Source organism: Hemitrygon akajei, chromosome 30 (genome assembly GCF_048418815.1).
Source record: "Hemitrygon akajei chromosome 30, sHemAka1.3, whole genome shotgun sequence".
Lineage (NCBI taxonomy): Eukaryota > Metazoa > Chordata > Chondrichthyes > Myliobatiformes > Dasyatidae > Hemitrygon > Hemitrygon akajei.
In genome coordinates, this window is record NC_133153.1 from 4,764,792 (window position 1) to 4,784,364 (window position 19,573).

The window sequence follows — 19,573 nt, forward strand, 5'->3', positions numbered from 1 at the left end:
ATTATTTTTAACAGGGTTACTCCAGTCTATAGTAATACCTAACTTTTCAACTTTGATAGTACCTTGGGGAATCTTTTTAAAATTCTCCGTGTTGCTATGTGTCTCCCCCCCCCCCCCCCCCCGATTGTCCAGGCAAAGAAAGAAAGATTAAAGAAAAATAGATTATAAAGAAAAAAATAACAAAATACCCCCCTACTAATGTTGTGAATTAAAAAAGCACAACATTAACCCCCTCCATTGTATGGGTCATGGCAATCGCCATGATTACACACATGAATCCCGTAGCAATCGATCCGAAGTTCCCCCAGCTCCCCCGTAACATAAAAATGTATATATAAGAGAAGAAAAAATAATATCACTACTCTCGATTAATATTTCTCAAATTTTTATCTTTCTCCCCCTGTATCATATAATTAAGAATATATTTAAATATTCTTCTGTCCTTAAACATCCATTAACTCCATTCACTGTCCCTGTCTTCATCTTTAATCTGTTTCACTTTTAAATCTTTGGCTGTGGTTAGCGAATATTTGGGAGTTCTTGTGTAAATTCTTCTGCATCCCGATAATCAGTAAAAGATCTTCTTTTTCCGTCATCCAAAAAAATTATCAGGGTTGCCGGGTGGCGCAATATAAATTTATAACCCTTTTCCCATAAAACTTTTTTCGCTGGGTTAAATTCCTTCTTTCTCTTCAAAAGGTCATAACTTATATCAGGGTAGAAAAGAACTGTTTTCCCTTCTATCATCAATGGCCCATTTCTCTTTCTGGCACGTTGGGCAGCCGGCTTCAGGATCTTTTCTTTATCTTGATATCTTAAGCATTTTATCAAGATTGATCGTGGGTTTTGATCAACTTGAAGTCTTGATCTTAAGGCTCTGTGAGCCCTTTCAATTTCAATTAACTGGGTTCCTTCTATTTCCAAAATTTCCGGAATCCATTTTTGAAAAAAATTTATTGGATCCTCTCCCTCTATACCTTCTTTAAGTCCAACAATCTTAATATTATTTTGTCTGTTAAAATTTTCAAGTACATCCACTTTTTCCAACAACTGTTTTATTTCTGATGTCCAGGCAGGAATATTATCTTCCATTTTATTCACTCTATCAATGGTGTCTCTCGTTATTTCTTCCAAGTTTTTAATTTTCTTGTCCATTTTGTCCTGTCTTTTCATCATTTTATCAAACATAATCTTCATATTTTAATATCTTTTTTATTACTTTTAATGCTTTTGATTCATGCATTATTTGCACCAAAGATTTTTTATGTCTCCAATATCACCTCCAACTTCTTCCTGTTGCTCTTCTTTATTTGTCTCTTCATCTTCGTCTGATTTATCCAGAGAATCTGATTCCACCTCATATTCACTTTCATTTTCAGTTCCGATCATAGCTGGGATTTGTAGTTTGGGTTGCTCGTGTTTGCGCATGCCCCTTCCTTCACGCATGCGCAATTCCTGTTGCTCTTTTTTTTTGGAAACGGTTGACGTTGCCGCAGTTTCCTGTTCTGTATCGCCGGAGGTAAAATGCACTTGAGCCTGAGGCTCTTTCATGGCTGCCAGCCTTGGTTCTTTTCCAACTTGTGTTGTCTTCAAAGTAATAGTTTTCTTCTGCTTCTGTTTAGGAGACATATCTTAAGACAATCCCAAGTAGTTTATAAGTAATTTTTTAAAAGTATTTACTAACTTTTCTTCACTTAAACATTATTTTACTGGTTTTTTACGGGAGAGCTGGATTTCCACATCTCAATCCTAAGTCATCACGTGACGTCTCCCTTTTTATGTCTTTATTAAACACATTGTTTAATCATTCACAGTCCAGGCTGGGAAAAGTACGTGAACCCTTGTATTTAACCACCAGGTAGAATCTCCTTTTGAGGTAGTGATCTCTTTAATCTCACCCGGCAGCGGGCAAAGGTAAACCATTGCTGTAACTTGCCACAAACATGACTTCCCAATATGTCAGAGCGGTGTGGAGGGAAATAGTCCGCCAACTAGAAATTCCAGATGCGCCCTAACGACAAAGATGACGAGAACCTCCTTTAGCCTCCACAAAACGTTTCCTGTAGCTGTTGATCAGACTTGCACAACACTGAGGAGGAATTGTAGACCATTCCTCCATGCAAAACTGCTTCAGTTCATCAATATTTCTGGGATACCCTGCATGAACAATCTTCTGCAGGTCATGCCACAACATCTAAATTGGGTTAATGTCAGGACTCTGACTTGGCCATTCCAAAACACAGATTTTATTCTTTTTAAACCATTCTGTGCTAGTTTACTCTTGTGTTTCAGATCATTGTCTTGTTGCATCATCCAACATCTACTAAACTTCAGGTGATGGTCCGCTTCCCTGACATTCTCCTGTAAAATATCTTGATACAGTTTTGAATTCATTGTTCCCTCAATGATTGCAAGCTGTCCAGACCCTGAGGCAGCAAAGCAGCCCCAGACCATGATGCTCTTTCCACCATGCTTCTCAATTTGGGTTGAGGTTTTGGTATGCTGTATCACTTTTCCTCCAAACATAGTAGTGTGCATTTCCGCCAAAAAGTTCAATTTTTGCCTCATCTGTCCACAGAACATTGTCGTGGAAGTGTTGTGGAACATCCAGCTGGTCTTTTGCAAACTTGAGACGTGCCGCATTTTTGTTTTTTGGGAAGCAGCGATTTCTTCCATGGTATCCTTCCATGAACACTATTCTTGTTCAGAGTTTTTCATATAGTGGATACATGAACAAAGACTTTGGCAAGCTGAAAGATTTCTTCAGGTCTTTTGCTGTTACCCTTGGGTTCTTTTTCACCTCCTTCAGCATTGCACAAAGTGCTCTTGGTGTGATCTTTGCAGGACGCCCACTCCAAGGGAGAGTAGCAACAGTACGGAGTTTCCACCATTTGTAGATAATTTCTCTTTCTGTGGACTGATGAACACTCAAGTCTTCAGAAATGCTTTTGTAGCTTTTTCCAGCTTCGTGCATCTCCACAATTCTTCTTCTAAGGTCCTCTGAAAGTTGTTTTGATTGAGGCATGCTGCACATAAACAGACCTTTCTTGAAAAGAGCAGGCTCTGAAAGTAACCTGACTTTGTGTGTCTTTTTTGTAGGGCAGAGCCCTTCTACAACCCACACCTCCAATCTCACCCCATTGATTGGAACACCTGACTCTAAATTGCTTTTGTAGAAGGAATTACCCCAGAGGTTCACATACTTTTTTTGAACATAGACTGTGATTGTTTAAGTGTAGTTCTCCGTACTGATGAGAAGAAGTACAATTGTTTTTGTGTTAATAGTTTAGGCAGATTGTGTTATTATTGTGACTTAGATGAAGATCAGACATTATATGAATAATTAATTCAGAAAAACAGGTAGCATTCACAAACTTCTTCTTGCAACTGCATGTTAGGTTTTTGAATGATGAACAGGCCAGAGAGGAAATGCTTTTTGCCCAAAAGCTTAGGACAAATAAGAAATGTGAAACTATTTTTTGAAGAAATCAAGTCCCATTTCTTGGACAACAATATTCCAGTGGAAAATATAATGGCTTGTGCAAACGATGGTGCTGCTTTGATGGTAGGAAGATAGGGGATTCATTGCTCGTTTAAATAATCATGCGCCTGGTATTCTTTGCACTCAACGTGTCATCCACCATCAACATTTGGTTGCAAAAAATTTGGGAGGATATTTGCATGACACCTTCCTGCTGTAATAATGGCTGTCAACTTTATCAAATTAAAAGCACTTCAAGATAGTCTTTTTCAATAACTTTGTGCGGAAAACAAAGAAGATGACACAGAGGTCTGATGGTTATCAAAGATAATTGTTTCATCGCTTTGCTGCACTTTGGGATAGCATTTTTAAATGATAAGCAGCTTGGAGAGCAAATTGCCACTGCTAAGTCTGATATATTTTACCTGTCAGATATATTTGAGAAACTCAATTTATTAAACAACCTGTTACAAGGAAAAAGCCTGCAATCTCACATCATGCAAAAAGAGCTATTTCCACTTCCCTTAGAAAAGTCAAACTTTTCAGCAGCAATATTGGCCATTGTGAGTTTATGCAGTTACCTCCAGAATCAGAATTGGATTTATGTTTCTGCAAATTACTTCAATTTAGTGCAGGAGACCCCCATACCAGATGGTGATGCAGGCAGTCAGAATGCTCTCCACGGTACATTTGCTGAAGTTTTTGAATGTTTTAATTGAAAAATCGAGTCTTCTCAATCTCCAATTGAAATGTTGCCACTGCCTTCCCTTCTTTACAGCTGCGTCGATATGTTGTGTCCAGGTTAGGCCCTCAGAGATACTGACACCTGCTCGCTCTCTCCACTTCTGATCCCTCTAGGAGGATTGGTTTGTGTTCCCTCGTCTTACCCTTCCTGAAGTCCACAATCAGCTCTTTCGTCTTACTGACGTTGAGTGGAAAGTTGCTGTTGTAACACCATAGAACATTACAGCACAGAAACAGGCCTTTTGGCCCTTCTTAGCTGTGCCGAACCATTTTTCTGCCTAGTCCCACTGACCTGCACCTGGCCCATATCCCTCCATACACCTCTCATCCACGTACCTGTCCAAGTTTTTCTTAAATGTTAAAAGTGAGCCCATATTTACCACTTCATCTGGCAGCTTATTCCACACTCCCACCATTCTCTGTGTGAAGAAGTTCCCCCTAATGTTCCCTTTAAACTTTTCCCCCTTCACCCTTAACCCACGTCCTCTGGCTTTTTTCTTCCCTGGCCTCAGTGGAAAAAGCCTGCTTGCATTCACTCTATCTATATCCATCATAATTTTATATAACTTTATCAAATCTCCCCTCATTCTTCTACACTCCAGGAAATAAAGTCCTAACCTATTCAACCTTTCTCAGTAACTCAGTTTCTCAAGTCCCGACAACATCCTTGTAAACCTTCTCTGCACTCTTTCAACCTTATTAATATCCTTCCTGTAATTCGGTGACCAAAACTGCACACAATACTCCAAATTCAGCCTTAACAATGCCTTATACAACCTCACCATAACATTCCAACTCTTATACTTAATACTTTGATTTATAAAGGCCAATGTACCAAAAGCTCTCTTTACTACCCTATCTACCTGTGACACCACTTTTAGGGAATTTTGTATCTGTATTCCTAGATCCCTCTGTTCCACTGCACTCCTCAGTGCCCTACCATTTACCTTGTATGTTCTACTTTGGTTTTTCCTTCCAAAGTGCAATACCTCACACTTGTCTGTATTAAACTCCATCTGCCATTTTTCAGCCCATTTTTCCAGCTGGTCCAGATCCCTCTGCAAGCTTTGAAAACCTTCCTCACTGTCCACTACACCTCCAATCTTTGTATCATCAGCAAATTTGCTGATCCAATTTACCACATTATCATCCAGATCATTGATATAGATGACAAAGAACAATGTACAATATCTTATTGAGCGGCAGAATGATATAACAGGCTCAAGCAAAATTGAAACAGAGCAGGCAAAATTTCTTGATAAATAGTGATATTCAAAATAAGTTTCTCCATCTCAAAGAAATTGAATTGTTTTCAATTGCATTTCCCACCTCTTAAATAATTGAATGTGGTTTTAGTCAAGCTCGTCACCTCCTATCAAAAGTTTGTAACCATCTTGATCTGTGAAAAAAGCTGATCTTTGATTATCTTTAACCAAGTTGCAACCAGATACTCAAAAACTTACTAGTTTTCATCAGTCACAAGGATTTCGCTAAATACCCAAATTAAAATACATTAAGTGCTTTTTTGTTTCTGGTTGGAAGAATATTAGATATATTGTAAATAAAATATCCAATTCAGAGCTTAGAAATAGTTTTTATATTCACCTGTAACATTATAACTTAACATATAATATCTATAACCCATTAAATGCATAAATATTGACTGTATATTAGAATGATTAGTACAGTTGACCGAAATAAACCTTGACAACAAACAGATCCTATAGAGGGTGGGGACCAGAGGTAAATAAAAGTCAGAAGTGAGATATGAGCAGAGAAAGGTTGAGAACCACTGTTTTATTACAACCAGGAAATCATCATTTTCTCTTTTAATTTCAGGTAATCATCATACCCAAAGTCAGAGCTTGGTCTAGTGAACAGAACATAATTTTCCAAATTTTTCAAGAAATTGAATCTTATCTTCATCTTATCTCATCTTCATGTTCAATAGTAAAGTCCCATAGTCAATTGGAATGCAGATTAGTTGTTTGGAGTTCCTCTATCCAAGCTGGGAGGTGTTAAAATTAGGTTTTTTCATGGAAAGATAAATTATACCATGGTTTGTGTATAGTTTGTGTAGACTGTTACCATTGTAATGTGCTCACAGGAAAATTTAGGGGAAAATGAAAAAGGCAAGTATACACAAATATAAAATAAATACGTATAAAACAATCATTAATTTCCAATAATCAAAAATTTTTAGTCAAATACCTTCCCTTATGTTCACAAAGTATACTTGACCACAAAGCCATCAATTCCATCATCTAAATCATTGGCATATAATGTGAAAAGAACGAGTTCCAACACTGACCCCTGCAGACCACCACCAGTCAACAGCATCCAACCTTTATTCCCACTCTCTGCCTCCTACCTGTCAGCTAAACTTTTATCCATGCTAGTACCTCTCCTGTAATACTAAGGGCCTCTTAACTTGTTAAGCAGGTCAAGTGTGGCACCTCGTCAAAGATCTTCTGAAATTCCAAGTAAACAACATCCACTGACTCTTCTTAGTCTTGCCTGCTTGTTACTTTCTCAAAGAATTCCAAAAGATTTGTCAGGCAAAATTTCCTCTTAAGGAAACCATGCTGACTTCAGCCTATTTTACCATGTGCCTCCAAATACCTCAAAACCTCATCCTTAATGGACTGCAACATCTTCCCAACCACTAAGGTCCTTTCCTTCCCCCCACTGATGCTATTCAGTGTGCTCAGCTCCTCAGACAGATTGTTGATCCACAAACATCTAAAGTAACAGATCAAAAGAATTGGGATGCTGGTCAGGAATGAGGAAGCTGACAAACCTCCCCCATCTTGAGTGAGGAACGTTAGAACCTCAACACATCTTAAACAGTCAGATCACTTTTGGGAAATCGAAGTCCAGGGAAGATTATGGATCACCCTCACTTCAACAGGAACTTTAAGCATGTTAGATCTTTATTTTGCACATGCGTAAAGACATTCTGCACATACAGTACACACCAGGAACAGAGCACAACTGTCCTTAAGTGTTTGATCCACTAGGCAACGTTATCAGATGCATACTTAGCTAATTTTACTCGCACTATCTTTTTTTGGTAGCTATTTTAAACATTACATTTTGCACCCACTCACCTTCTTTATGGTTTTGGTTTGGAGACTGTTGAGTTCTCCTTTTATTGGATCATACAGAGTCACTTTAGCATAAGGATCACTGCAAGAAAGTGAAAAAGGTGAATATTTCTCATGCACTAGCAACAGATTACATAGTTCTTTGTGCTGCAGATAATCAATTTCTGCTCTATACTAAAGTACCAGCTCTAGGGTGATCTTAGCCAAAGCATGCTGAATGTTTTGTACAGATAATTACAGTGACATGGAGAATTCAATACACAGAGTGCAATAAACATTCATTCTTCCATGCTGTAAATGGTGGACATGCTGTAAATAATACTGTTCTCCATCACACTATAAACACATCAATTACTTAACTGTATCATATAATTAAACTCTTATGTGTCCTAATTATACAAGAAAAACATACAGGATTAAACCATTTGGCCAGTTAGGCCTGCTCTAATACTCAGTGAGATCATGACTGATCTGACCATGAACTCAGCTCCATTTACTAGCCTTTTCCTCGTCACCCTTCATGGACCTATTATGTGACAATTGTGTCATGGAGTCCTAGAGCACTACAGCATACAAACAGGCTCTTTGGCCTTTCTAGTCTGTGCCAAAATGTTTGTCTGTTTAGTCCCATTGACGTGCACCAGGAAAATAGCCCTGCACACCCTTCCCATCCTTGAACTTACCCAAACAACTCGTAAGCATTTAAATCAAACCCACTTCCACCATTTCTGCTGGCTACTTATCACGTACTTGCACCACCCTCTGAGTAAAGAGATATCTCCTCAGGTTCTCCTTAAATATTCCAGCTTTTACCCTTAACCTATAACCTCTAATTCTACTCTCACCCAACTTCAGTGGAAAAGTCTGCTGCCTTCGTGACCTTCATAATTTTGTACACTTCTGTTAAATCTCCCCTCATTCTCCTACACTCCAGGGAATAAATTACTAACCTATTCAATCTTAGTGAGGAAGCTTCTACTGCTTCCTGGCAGAGAACTCCACAGAAATATAAATGTTTCTACAAGATCCGCTCTCATTCTTTTAAATTTCAGTGAGTATAATCCAAGGCAACTCAATCTCTCCTCACAGGCTAATATCCTCTTGCCTGAAAATGACCTGGTAAACCTCCCCTACACCACCTCTAAAATTAGTATGACTTATCTTAAGTAAGAACCTTCTAGAACTGCACTCACTACTTCAGGTGCAGCCTCACCAGTACTGTCTACATTTGAAGTATATCCTCCCTGCTCTTAAATTTAATTGCTCTAGCAGTTAAGACCAGTATCGATAAGATGCAAAACTGGGCTGAGAAGTGGCAGATGCAGTTCAACCCAGATGAACTGGTTCATTTTGGTAGGTCAAATATGATGACAGAATATAGTATTAATGGTAAGACTCTTGGCAGTGTGGAGGATCAGAGGGATCTTGGGGTCCGAGTCCATAGGACACTCAAAGCTGCTGCGCAGGTTGACTCTATGGTTAAGAAAGCATACAATGCATTGGCCTTCATCAATCATGGGATTGAATTTAGGAGCCGAGAGGTAATGTTGCAGCTATATCGGACCCTGGTCTGACCCCACTTGGAGTACTGTGCTCAGTTCTGGTTGCCTCACTACAGGAAGGATGTGGGAACCATAGGAAGGGTGCAGAGGAGATTTACAAGGATGTTGCTTGGATTGGGGAGCATGCCTTATGAGAATAGGTTGAGTGAACTTGGCCTTTTTCCTTGGAGCGACGGAGGATGAGAGGTAACCTGATAGAGGTGTATAAGATGATGAGAGACACTGATCATGTGGATAGTCAGAGGTTTTTTTCCCAGGGCTGAAATGGCTAGCACAAGCGGGCACAGGTTTAAGGTGCTTGGGAGCAGGTACAGAGATGTCAGGGGTACGTTTTTTTTAACATGGAGAGTGTGAGTGTGTGGAATGGGCTGCTGGCGGCGGTGGTGAAGGTGAATATGATAGGGTCTTTTAAGAGACTCCTGGACAGGGACATGGAGCTTAGAAAAGTAGAGGGCTATGGGTAACCCTAGGTAATTTCTAAGGTAAGGACATGTTCGGCACAGTTTTGTGGGCTGAAAGGCCTGTATTGTGCTGTAGGTTTTCTGTTCCTATTCCACTTGCCTCCTTGATAACCGGTTGCTCCTCTAAACCAACCCCTTGCAATTCACACACTAACACAAGTCCCTCTGCACAAAAGCATGCTGCATCATTTAAATAATTTGGTGCTCTACTTTTCCTTCCTAAGTGGATGATCTTGCATATATTGTGATATATCGTAAGTATATTGTGAACACTTTTGGAGCTCTCCTCTCTGTCTGCCAACTACAGAAAGAAATTTATTCCAACTCTCTGCCTTCTATTGGTTAACTAATCTTCTATCCATGCCAATACATACCCCCAAATCAATGCATCCTTACTTCATGGATAAGCCTTCTATGCACCATAGTATCGAACACCTTCTGGAAATCCAAGTATAAAACATGACCTGTTCCACTTATTATATTCTCAAAGAACTCCAATATCTTTGTGAAACAGGACCTGCCCTTCCTGAATCCCTGATTTCCTGACAGCATAAACATCAATTCTCAAACTTCCATTAATTGCTCCCCTCCCCCACCATTCCCATTTCTCTCTCTTACCTCATCACCTGCCATCACCTCTCTCTGGTGCTCCTCCCCTTTCCCTTTCTCCCGTGGTCTTTTACCCTCTCCTATCAGATTCACCCATCTCCAGCCTTTTACCTCTTTCAGCTCTTTACTTCACCCCTCCCCCCTCCCAGTTTCACCTACCACCTTGCTTGGATTTCCAGCATCTCCCTGCTGTGTCTGCCTGATTCAATCATTTCCATCCAGATATCTCACTATTTCTTCATTAATGATTTAAGAATATTCCTAACTACAGACATTAAGCTAACTGGTCTTAGTTACCTATCTCCAACTTACATCAATTTTTTTTAAAGTGGTGCAACATTTGCAGTCTTCTAATCGGCTGGGATCTGCCCAGAGTCTGGAGAATTTTGGGAAATTATCTCAAAATGTCTTATTATTAGCTTCCTACATGGCAAAATGCCTCATCGCCAGACCTCACCAACAGGCACCAAGACCTCGCCTGGCTGGCGGTGAGAACGGCCCTCCCAGTCCGATCCCTCCTGTACGCCCGGAACGTCGTCTCCACACCCCTCTGCCCACGGGAGGACTGCAGAGAGGAGGAGTCGGTGACCCACCTCTTTGCACACTGTGGGTTCGTGGAGAAGGCGTGGAGGAGGATGGAAGGGGCTATGTCGAGGTTCATCCCCAGCAGCTGCGTAACAGAGGACTCTCTGATCTACGGGCTGTTCCCGGGGACACACACCGAGACCAACATCCGGTGCTGCTGGCAGGTCATCAACTCGGTCAAAGACGCTCTTTGGTCAGCCCGAAACTTGATGGTCTACCAGCACACGGAGATGTCCATGGGGGAATGCTGCCGACTGGCACATTCTCGGCTGCAAGAGTACGTGCTGAGGGATGCACTCAAACTCGGTGCAGCCACCGCAAGGGCCCGGTGGGGAAGGACCACAGTCTAGGGTTCTTCTCCTGCGGGAGTTGAGGTGTGAGGGGTTGGGGGTATAACCCCTGAATGTAAATATGAAAGAATAAAGTGCCACGTGGGTGGCAAAACATTAGAACTTTGAAAATGTAAAGACAGTAATGGTACCAACTGTAAAGAATTGAAAGTCTTTGAATGGTTATTGTATATACCGTAGATTCCGGACTACAGAGCGCAGCTGATTAAAAGCCGCTGGCTCTAATTTTAGAAATAAAATCAATTTTTTAATTGTAAAGGCCGCACCGGATTTTAGGCCGCACCGGATTTTCGGCCGCAGGTGTCCCACGTTGTAATATGAGATATTTACACAGAAAGATATTACACGTGAGGATTTTTTAACTTTTAATTAAATCCATATGGTAACAAACAAATATATATTGCAAATGCTTTTTTTCGAACCGTGCCTGTAATACGGCTACTTTTAAATATACATACGTATTGGTAACACAAATTACGTTGCATATACTTTTTTACTGAACAGCACGAACAACATTCCAATATCTCCTAGCGACTGGTAAAAATATATATACTGCAGCCTACCAGGAAAAGTTATTGATCGCCTTTAACTTAAAAGCAGCGTTTTCGCTCGGGTCTGATGAGCTCGCGTAACGTGATCAGGTCTAATCGGGTCTGATGTGCTCGGGTCTGATGCGCTCGGGTCTGATGCGCTCGGGTCTGATGCGTTCGGGTCTGATGCGCTCGGGTCTGATGCACTCGGGTCTGATGTGCTCGCGTAATGCCCCCACCTTCCCGTATATCGCAAACCGGTATCCCACAAGACGCGGCGAAACCGGGTGTGACGTCATAGCATCCCGGGATGTAGTACAGAAAACAAATATAGTTAAAACACTTCTAACTTTAACTAACAAATGAATTACTAAGCGAAAATATTATAAACTAAATAACTGCCATAAAGGCAGCACAATGCTTTTCTTCGAGTGTTTTCCATGTTGATGAGGGTGAGTACAAATGACTGATTTACAATAATTTAATTGTGAAAGTGCGCTTGATTTATCGTACAATTTCATTGGACCTCTGTGAACTACTCATCAATTTTATTGGTCTACTGTTACGAGGCAAAATGTTTACGAGGCGGCATGAAAAAAAACCATGTATTAGCCGCTCTGGATTAAAGGCCGCAGAGTTCAAAGCTGTTCAAAATGTGGGAAAAAAGTAGCGGCTTATAATCCGGAATCTACGGTAATTTTATTTTGGAATAAAGTATATTTTGTTTAATAAAAAAAAAATTAGCTTCCTACATGGCATTCAAAACCTTGGAATGCATTCCATCAGGAGCAGGGGACTTATCTACCTCTAGTTTGGTCATCACTGCATCCTTAGTGACAGCGATTGTATCAAGGTCCTCACCTGTGCCACCCCCTCCCACCACATCCAAAACATTTCTCTTTGGCGTGTTAGATGTGTCTCCACCATGAAAAACAACACAAAATGTTATGATAGTCTTGGAAGATTTCAACATGCAGGATGATTAGGAAAATCAGGCTAATAACGGATCTCAACAGGGTGAATCAGCTGAACGCCTGAAAGATGCCTTTTTAGAGCAGGTTGTCATTGAGCCTACCAGGGGATCAACTATACTGGATTGGGTGTCGTGTAATGAACCGGAGGTGATTAAGGAGCTTAAGGTAAAAGAACCCTTAGGAGACAGTGACTACAAAATGATTAAGTTTAACTTGAAATTTGATAAGGAGAAGGTAAAGTCTGATCCAGCAGTTTTTCAATGGAGTAAAGGAAATCACAATGATATAAGAGAGAAACACACATGAAATGCAGGAGGAACTTGGCAGGCTAGGCAGCATCAATGGAAAGAAGTACAATCGACACTTCGGGCCAAGATCCTTCAGCAGGACCTGCCCAAGGACCTCGACCCAAAACATCGACTGTATTTTTTTCCACAGATGCTGCCTGGCCTGCTGAGTACCTCCAGCATTTTGTGTGTCTTGCTGTGATTTCCAGCATCTGTGGATTTTCTCTTGTTTGTTGTATGAGAGAGGAGCTGGCCAAAGTAAACTGGAAGGAGATGTTGGCAGGGATGACAGGACAGTAGCAATGGAGTGAGTTACTGGGAAAAATGAGGAAGGTGCAGGATAGATGTATCCCAAAAACACAGAAATATTCAAATGGCAAAACAGTACAACCATGGCTGACAAGGGAAGTCAAACTAATGTAAAAGCAAAAGGGAGAGCATACAACAAAGCAAAAATTAGTGGGAAGATAGAGGATTGGGAAGCTTTTAAAAACATATAGACAGCAGCTAAAAGAATCATTAGGAGCAAAAAGATGAAATATGAAAGCAAGCTAGTGAACAATATCAAAGTGGTTATTAAAAGCTTTTTCAAGTATGTAAAAAATAACAAGAGATGAGAGTGGATATAAGACCGCTGGAAAAATGAGGCTGGAGAAATAACAACGGGTGCCAAGGAGATGGCAAATGAACTAAGTGATTATTTTGCATCAGCCTTTACTGTGGAAGACACTAGCAGTATGCCAGATGTTGAAGGGCGTGGGGGGGAAGAGAAGTGAGTGCAGTTAATATTACAAGGGAGAAGGTGCTCAAAAAGCTGAGACACCCAAGGGTCAGGTGAACAGGGTTCTGAAAGAGGTAGCAGTCGAGTTTGTGGAGGCATCTGTAAACGTCTTTCAAAAATCGTTGGACTCTGGCATAGTGCCAGAGGACTGGAAAATTGCAAATGTCACTCCACTCGTTAAGAAAGGAGGAAAGCAGCAGAAAGAAAATCAATAGACCAATTAGTCGGACATCAGAAGATGTTGGAGTCCATTGTTAAGGATGACGTTAAGGTATACTTGGTGACACAGGACAAGACAGGACAAAGTCAGCATGGTTTCCTTCGGGGAAAAACCTGCCTGACAAACCTGTCTGAGGAGATTACAAGTAGGATGGATAAAGGGGATGCAGTGGACGTTGTATATTTGGACTTCCAGAAGGCCTTTGACAAGATGTAACTGATGAGGCTGCTTACCAAGGTAAGAGCCCATGGTATTACAGGAAAGTTACTAATGTGGTTAGAGCATTGGCTGAATGGTAAGAGGCAGCAAGTGGGAATAAAAGGATCCTTTTCTGGGTGGCTGCCAGTGACTAGTGGTGTTCCACAGGGGATGGTGTTGGGGCCATCTCTTTTTATGCCGTATATCAATGATTTGGGTGATGGGATAGATGGCTTTGTTGCCAAGTTTGCAGATGATACAAAGATTGGTGGACCGGCAGGTAGTGTTGAGGAAACAGATTGGCTGCAGAAGGATTTAGACAGATTAGGAGAATGGGCAAGAAAGTGGCAAATGAAATACAATGTTGGAAAATGCATGGTAGTAAAAATCATTGGACTATTTTCTAAATGGGGAGAAACCCCAAAACTCTGAGATGCAAAGGGATTTGGGAGTTCTTGTGCAGAACAGCCTGAAGGTTAACTTGCAGGTTGAGTTGGTGGTGAGGTAGGCAAATGCAGTTTAGCATTCACTTCAAGAGATTTAGAATATAAGAGCAGGGCTTTATAAGGCACTGATGAGGCCTCACCTTGAGTATTGTGAACAGTTTTGGGCTCCTCATCTGAGAAAAGATGTGCTGGCGCTGGAGGGTTCAGAGGAGGTTCACAAGGAGGAGTCCAAGAATGTAGGGATTATCATAGAAGGAACGTTTGATGGCTCTGGATCTGTACTCACTGAGATTTAGATGGATAAGTAGGGATCTCATTGAAACCTTTCGAATGTTGAAAGGCCTGGACAGAGTAGATGTGGAAAGGATGTTTCCCATGGTGGGGGAGTCTAGGACAAGAGGGCACAGCCTCAGGATAGGGGGGACATCCATTTAAAACAAAAATGCAGAGAAATTATTTTAGCCAGAGGGTGGTGAATTAGTGAAATATGTTGCCATAGGCAGCTCTGGAGGCCAGGTCGTAGGGTGTGTTTGAGGCAGAGATTGATTGGTTCCTGACTGGACATGGCATCAAAGGTTATGGGGAGAAGGCAGGGAAGTGAGGCTGTGGAAGGAAAAGAAGGATCAGTCATGATAGAATGGTGGAACAGACCCAATGGACCAAATGGGCTAATTCTGCTCCTAGCTTTTATGGTCTTATTATGGTCTAAAATAGTCCATCAAAGCCTTGGCTATTTCTGTATTTCCCAATATCAATACCCATTTGTCATCTTCCATGGGAACTAATATTTACTTTAACCATATTTTTCTGCTTTATATAAAAACCTTTACCATGGGTTTACTCTCAATCTACCTCCCCAGTTTTTACTTCTTGCTTAGTGTTTTCCCTTCTGCTTTTCCAGTTTTCCCAAGCTTCCAGTTTCCTGGTATTTGGGTGAGTTTTTTTGCATGTACTTTTAGTTTGATGCTTCCTTTGTTATCGAAGGCTGGATCTCCCCACTTATACTGTCCATGCTTTTAACGTTTGTTGAGCACTGTGAAAAATCTCTTTGGAAGTCTTCTATCGCTCCTTAACTGTCCCACCATGGAACCCGTGATCCCAGTCTATGCTAGCCAGCTCCTCCTTCATCCCGTTGTAGTCTCCCTTGTTTATGCATAATAGTCTTAGATTGAACTGTTGTACCATCCATTTGTTTGAGAAATTCAATCATCCTCTAACCACTCTTTCCAAGAGGATCTCTAACTACCAGATGGTTAATTTTACTTGTCCCTTTGCACAAGATCGGATCTAAGATAGCATACTCCCTCATAGACTCAGTAACGTGCTATCTAAGAAAACTATCATGGATACATTCTCTGAAGTCCCCTTTGAGAGGGCCTTGACCATTTTAATTTGGCCAATCTATGTGCAAGTTAAAGTCCTCCATGACAGCTGCCATTCCATCCTTATATGCATCAGATATTTCTTGGTTTAATGCCTGTGCTATAACATTTAGTAACCTATGGACAACTTACATTACTGATTTATTTTCCTTTGACTATTCCTATATTCTTCCCAGATGGAATCAACACTCTGCTCTTTAGATATTATACCATCCCTTTCTTCCGCCTTGCTCTCATCCTTAGCTAGTACTAGTCCCTCTCCCTTACCTTCCAACCTATCCTTCCTTATCCTCTGATCATACAAATAATTATTCACAATCACCTGCACCCTGCACCCACGTTTCTGTAACAGCCACTAAATCATACCCACCTGTACTGACCTGTGCCACAGGTTCACTGACCTTGTTTTGAGCACTACAGGCACTGAGATAGAGTGCCCTTAAATTCATTGTTCCTTTAGAATCTAGTAATCTTTGTATCCTTTGCATTTGACTAACTCCACACTTACTTCTTTCTAACTTTTGCTTGGGTGTCCACATTGCTTCCCCCGGTCTTTCTTCATGGACTCCCAAACCAGTGCCATAAGCAATTCACTGACTGCATTGAAGTACAATGCACAGTTTTGGCCACCCTGTTACAGAAAGGATGTGGTTAAACTACAGAGAGCAGAAAGGATTTGTGAGGATGTGGCCAGAATTCCAGAGTACGAGTTATAGGGCAAGATTGGCAAAGCTAGGTCTTACTTCCTTGGAACATAAGAGAATGTGGGACAACCTTAGAGAAAGGTTTATTAGAGGCATAGATAAAGTGGATGGAAACAATCTTTTCTCCAGGGTAGAGGACACCAAAACGAGGGCACAAAGGGAAAGATTTAAAAGGAATCTGAGGGACAAGTTTTTCCATGCAGAGGGTGGTGAGTATATGAAGCAAGCTGCCAGAGGAAGTGGCTGAAGAAGGTGCAGAAGTATCATTTAAGAAGCACTTGGTTATGTACAGGGAGGGGAGGGATAAGAACTGAATGTAAGAAATGGACAATCAGTGGGCAACGTGGTCAGTAGGGAATAACTGGGCCGAAGAGCCTGTAACCATGCTGCATTGCTCCCTTACTCTATAGTATAAGCAAGGGAACAGATTATCATTCAGCAGTTCCATAGGAAACTGCCAGTGAACACCTGTCAGTGCCAGCTACAGGACTGGCACATTGCATTTATTTTGGACTTGTGCGCTCTCGACTGAACACAGATATCCAAAGCAACTCGAAGAGTAGATACCAGCTCATCAAACAGCAGTTCTGTCGAAGATCTCAACATTGTGGCAGCTGTGAAGCACTAGTACACAAAGAGAATATACCATGTGCAATAGGCAGATGGTACTTAACCTTACTGCAGGTCTGGCTAAGGGAAAAAGCTAAGTGTGTGTTTTTTAATTAAAAGTTAATTTAGAAACCACTCAGAAGCCTCTGACACCAATGAGCTTTCACAGAACAGAACCTCAACAGTACATCAGCTGGAATCTACATGCCTCTCAGAACAACACCCCCCACAATTCAATTCAATGCAAGTTTAATTGTCAACCATACATGAATACCCACAAGTACAACCAAATGAGACAGTGTTACTCCAGGGCCAAGGTACAAAACATGGTGCCAACAGTCACACACAGCACAAAGCATACACAACACATACAAGATAGCAAACACATGCAAGGTATCAGTAAAATACAGCCTTTAAAAAAAAGTCCAGACTCTGAGTCAATAAATGCCACAGAAATCTGCAGCAGTTGACCACAATCCACAATGTGTGAACACAGGGGCAACACAGACGCCTGCCTGGACTCCGCACCACATCGCCCCCTGGTGGAGCGCACCAGCTTCAACACCTCTCTCCTAATGGCTACATAGGGACACTGCACCTTGAGGCCTAGTCGTCACCACGCCCGAGACCTCGCAGCTCCCCCACCGTCTGCCCCTGCTGTCTATCAATAAATCAGTCAATTGGACTTACAGCATTCCACATTAACAATGTCCAAAAAGGGTCTTGTGATCACAAGAAAAGTGACCGAGACAGTCACTCGGTATAGACTGCATGCCTCCTTCGCGCACCTTCTCCTCCGGAGCCTCTCTGACGCAGGCAGCAGCACGATCTTCACCAAGTCCAGCTCCTTCAGTTTCCTCGCCAATGAGCAGCTCACTGACGGGGTGGTCCTGCAGTACTTTAAGTTCTTAATGTCCAGCAGCATCTTGCGATCATAAAAATTACAAATACAGGTTGTGTGCTCAATTGACCTCCTGCATTCACAAAATGCAAGTGCTAGCAGGCAGACAGCCTGAGTGGTCAGACCAATGTGATCTAACCCCATGCATCGGGAAAGCTTCCCATTTTTGGGAAACAGGATACATTAACGAAGGGTCTCGGCCCGAAACGTCGACAGCGCTTCTCCCTATAGATGCTGCCTGGCCTGCTGCATTCCACCAGCATTTTGTGTGTGTTGCTTGAATTTCCAGCATCTGCAGATTTCCTCGTGTTTACATTAAGGCCCTCTTCATTACCGCAGGTGACTTCAACCAGGCCAACTTCAAGAGTGTGTTACCAAAATACCACCAGCAGGTCTCGTGTTCCATCAGGGCTCAAACACTCTTGACTATGGCTATACAGCCAACGATGCCTTCTGAGCCATCCTCACATTCACAATTCAGTAAATCAGATACCTGGGCTGTGCTCCTTCTCCCCTGCATAGAAACAGAAACTGAAACGAAAGATCAAGTACAGAAAGTCGCACAGGGCTGGTCTGAGGAAATAGGTGAGCAACTGTTCCAGATTCAAACACTCTGTACAGCTATTAGAGATGCCAAGAGACAATACCAGTCCAAAATAGAGTCCCAGAATAGCTGTCTGCCATGGCACGGCTTACAAAGTACATTTATTATCGAAGTATGTATACAATATGCAATGTCCATAAAAAGTATTCACCCACCTTGGAAGTTTTCATGTTTTATTGTTTTACCACATTGAATCACAGTGGATTTAAATTGGCTTTTTTTTTAAACACTAATCAACAGAAAAAGACTCTTCTATGTCAAAGTGAAAACAGATTTCTACAAAGTGATCTAAATTAATTACAAAATAATTGATTGCGTAAGTACTTACAACCCCCCCCCCCATTTAATATGATACAAAGCATCATATTTTGGACACACAAAAAAACTGGTGCAGCCAATTGGTTTTACAAGTCACATAATCAGTTAAATGGAGATCTCCTTTTTGAGACCTGTGTGCAGTCCAGATGCTTCAATTGATTGTAGTAAATACACCTGTATCTGGAAGGTCCGACTGCTGGTGAGTCAGTATCCTGGCAAAAACTACACCATGAAGACAAAAGAACATTCCAAGTAACTCCATGAAAAAGGTTATTGAAAAGCACAAGTCAGGAGATGGATACCAGAAAATTTCCAAGTCACTGAATATCCCTCGGAGGAAGTTAATCATCAAGAAATGGAAAGAATATAGCACAGCTGTAAATCTGCCTAGAGCAGGCCATCCTCAAACACTGAGTGACTGTGCAAGAAGGGGACAAGTGAGGGAGGCCGCCAAAAGACCTACTACAATTCTGGAGGAGTTACAAGCTTCAGTGGCAGAGATGGCAGAGATGAGCATACAACAACTGTTGCCCGAAAACTTCACCAGTTGCAACTTTATGAGGAAGTGGTAAAGAGAAAACCACTGTTGAAACAAACTCTCATGAAATTTTGGCTAGAGTTTGCCAGAAGGCATATGGGAGACTCTGAAGTCAGCTTGAAGAAGGTTCTATGGTCTGATGAAAACAAAATTGAGCATTTTTTGCCATCAGACTAAACGCT

At 41.4% G+C, this 19,573-nt stretch overlaps 1 protein-coding gene across 1 annotated transcript in view; it reads right to left on the reverse strand.

Annotated features, from left to right (window-relative positions):
- The window catches only part of LOC140718660 (E3 ubiquitin-protein ligase NEDD4-like), a 225,316-nt gene that overhangs the window by 142,854 nt on the left and 62,889 nt on the right, over nucleotides 1-19,573 (reverse strand). Inside the window, exon 3 of the mRNA XM_073032690.1 lies at nucleotides 7,336-7,414. Within this exon, the coding sequence (XP_072888791.1) occupies nucleotides 7,336-7,414 (79 nt within the window). The remainder of the gene's footprint in view (nucleotides 1-7,335; nucleotides 7,415-19,573) is intronic.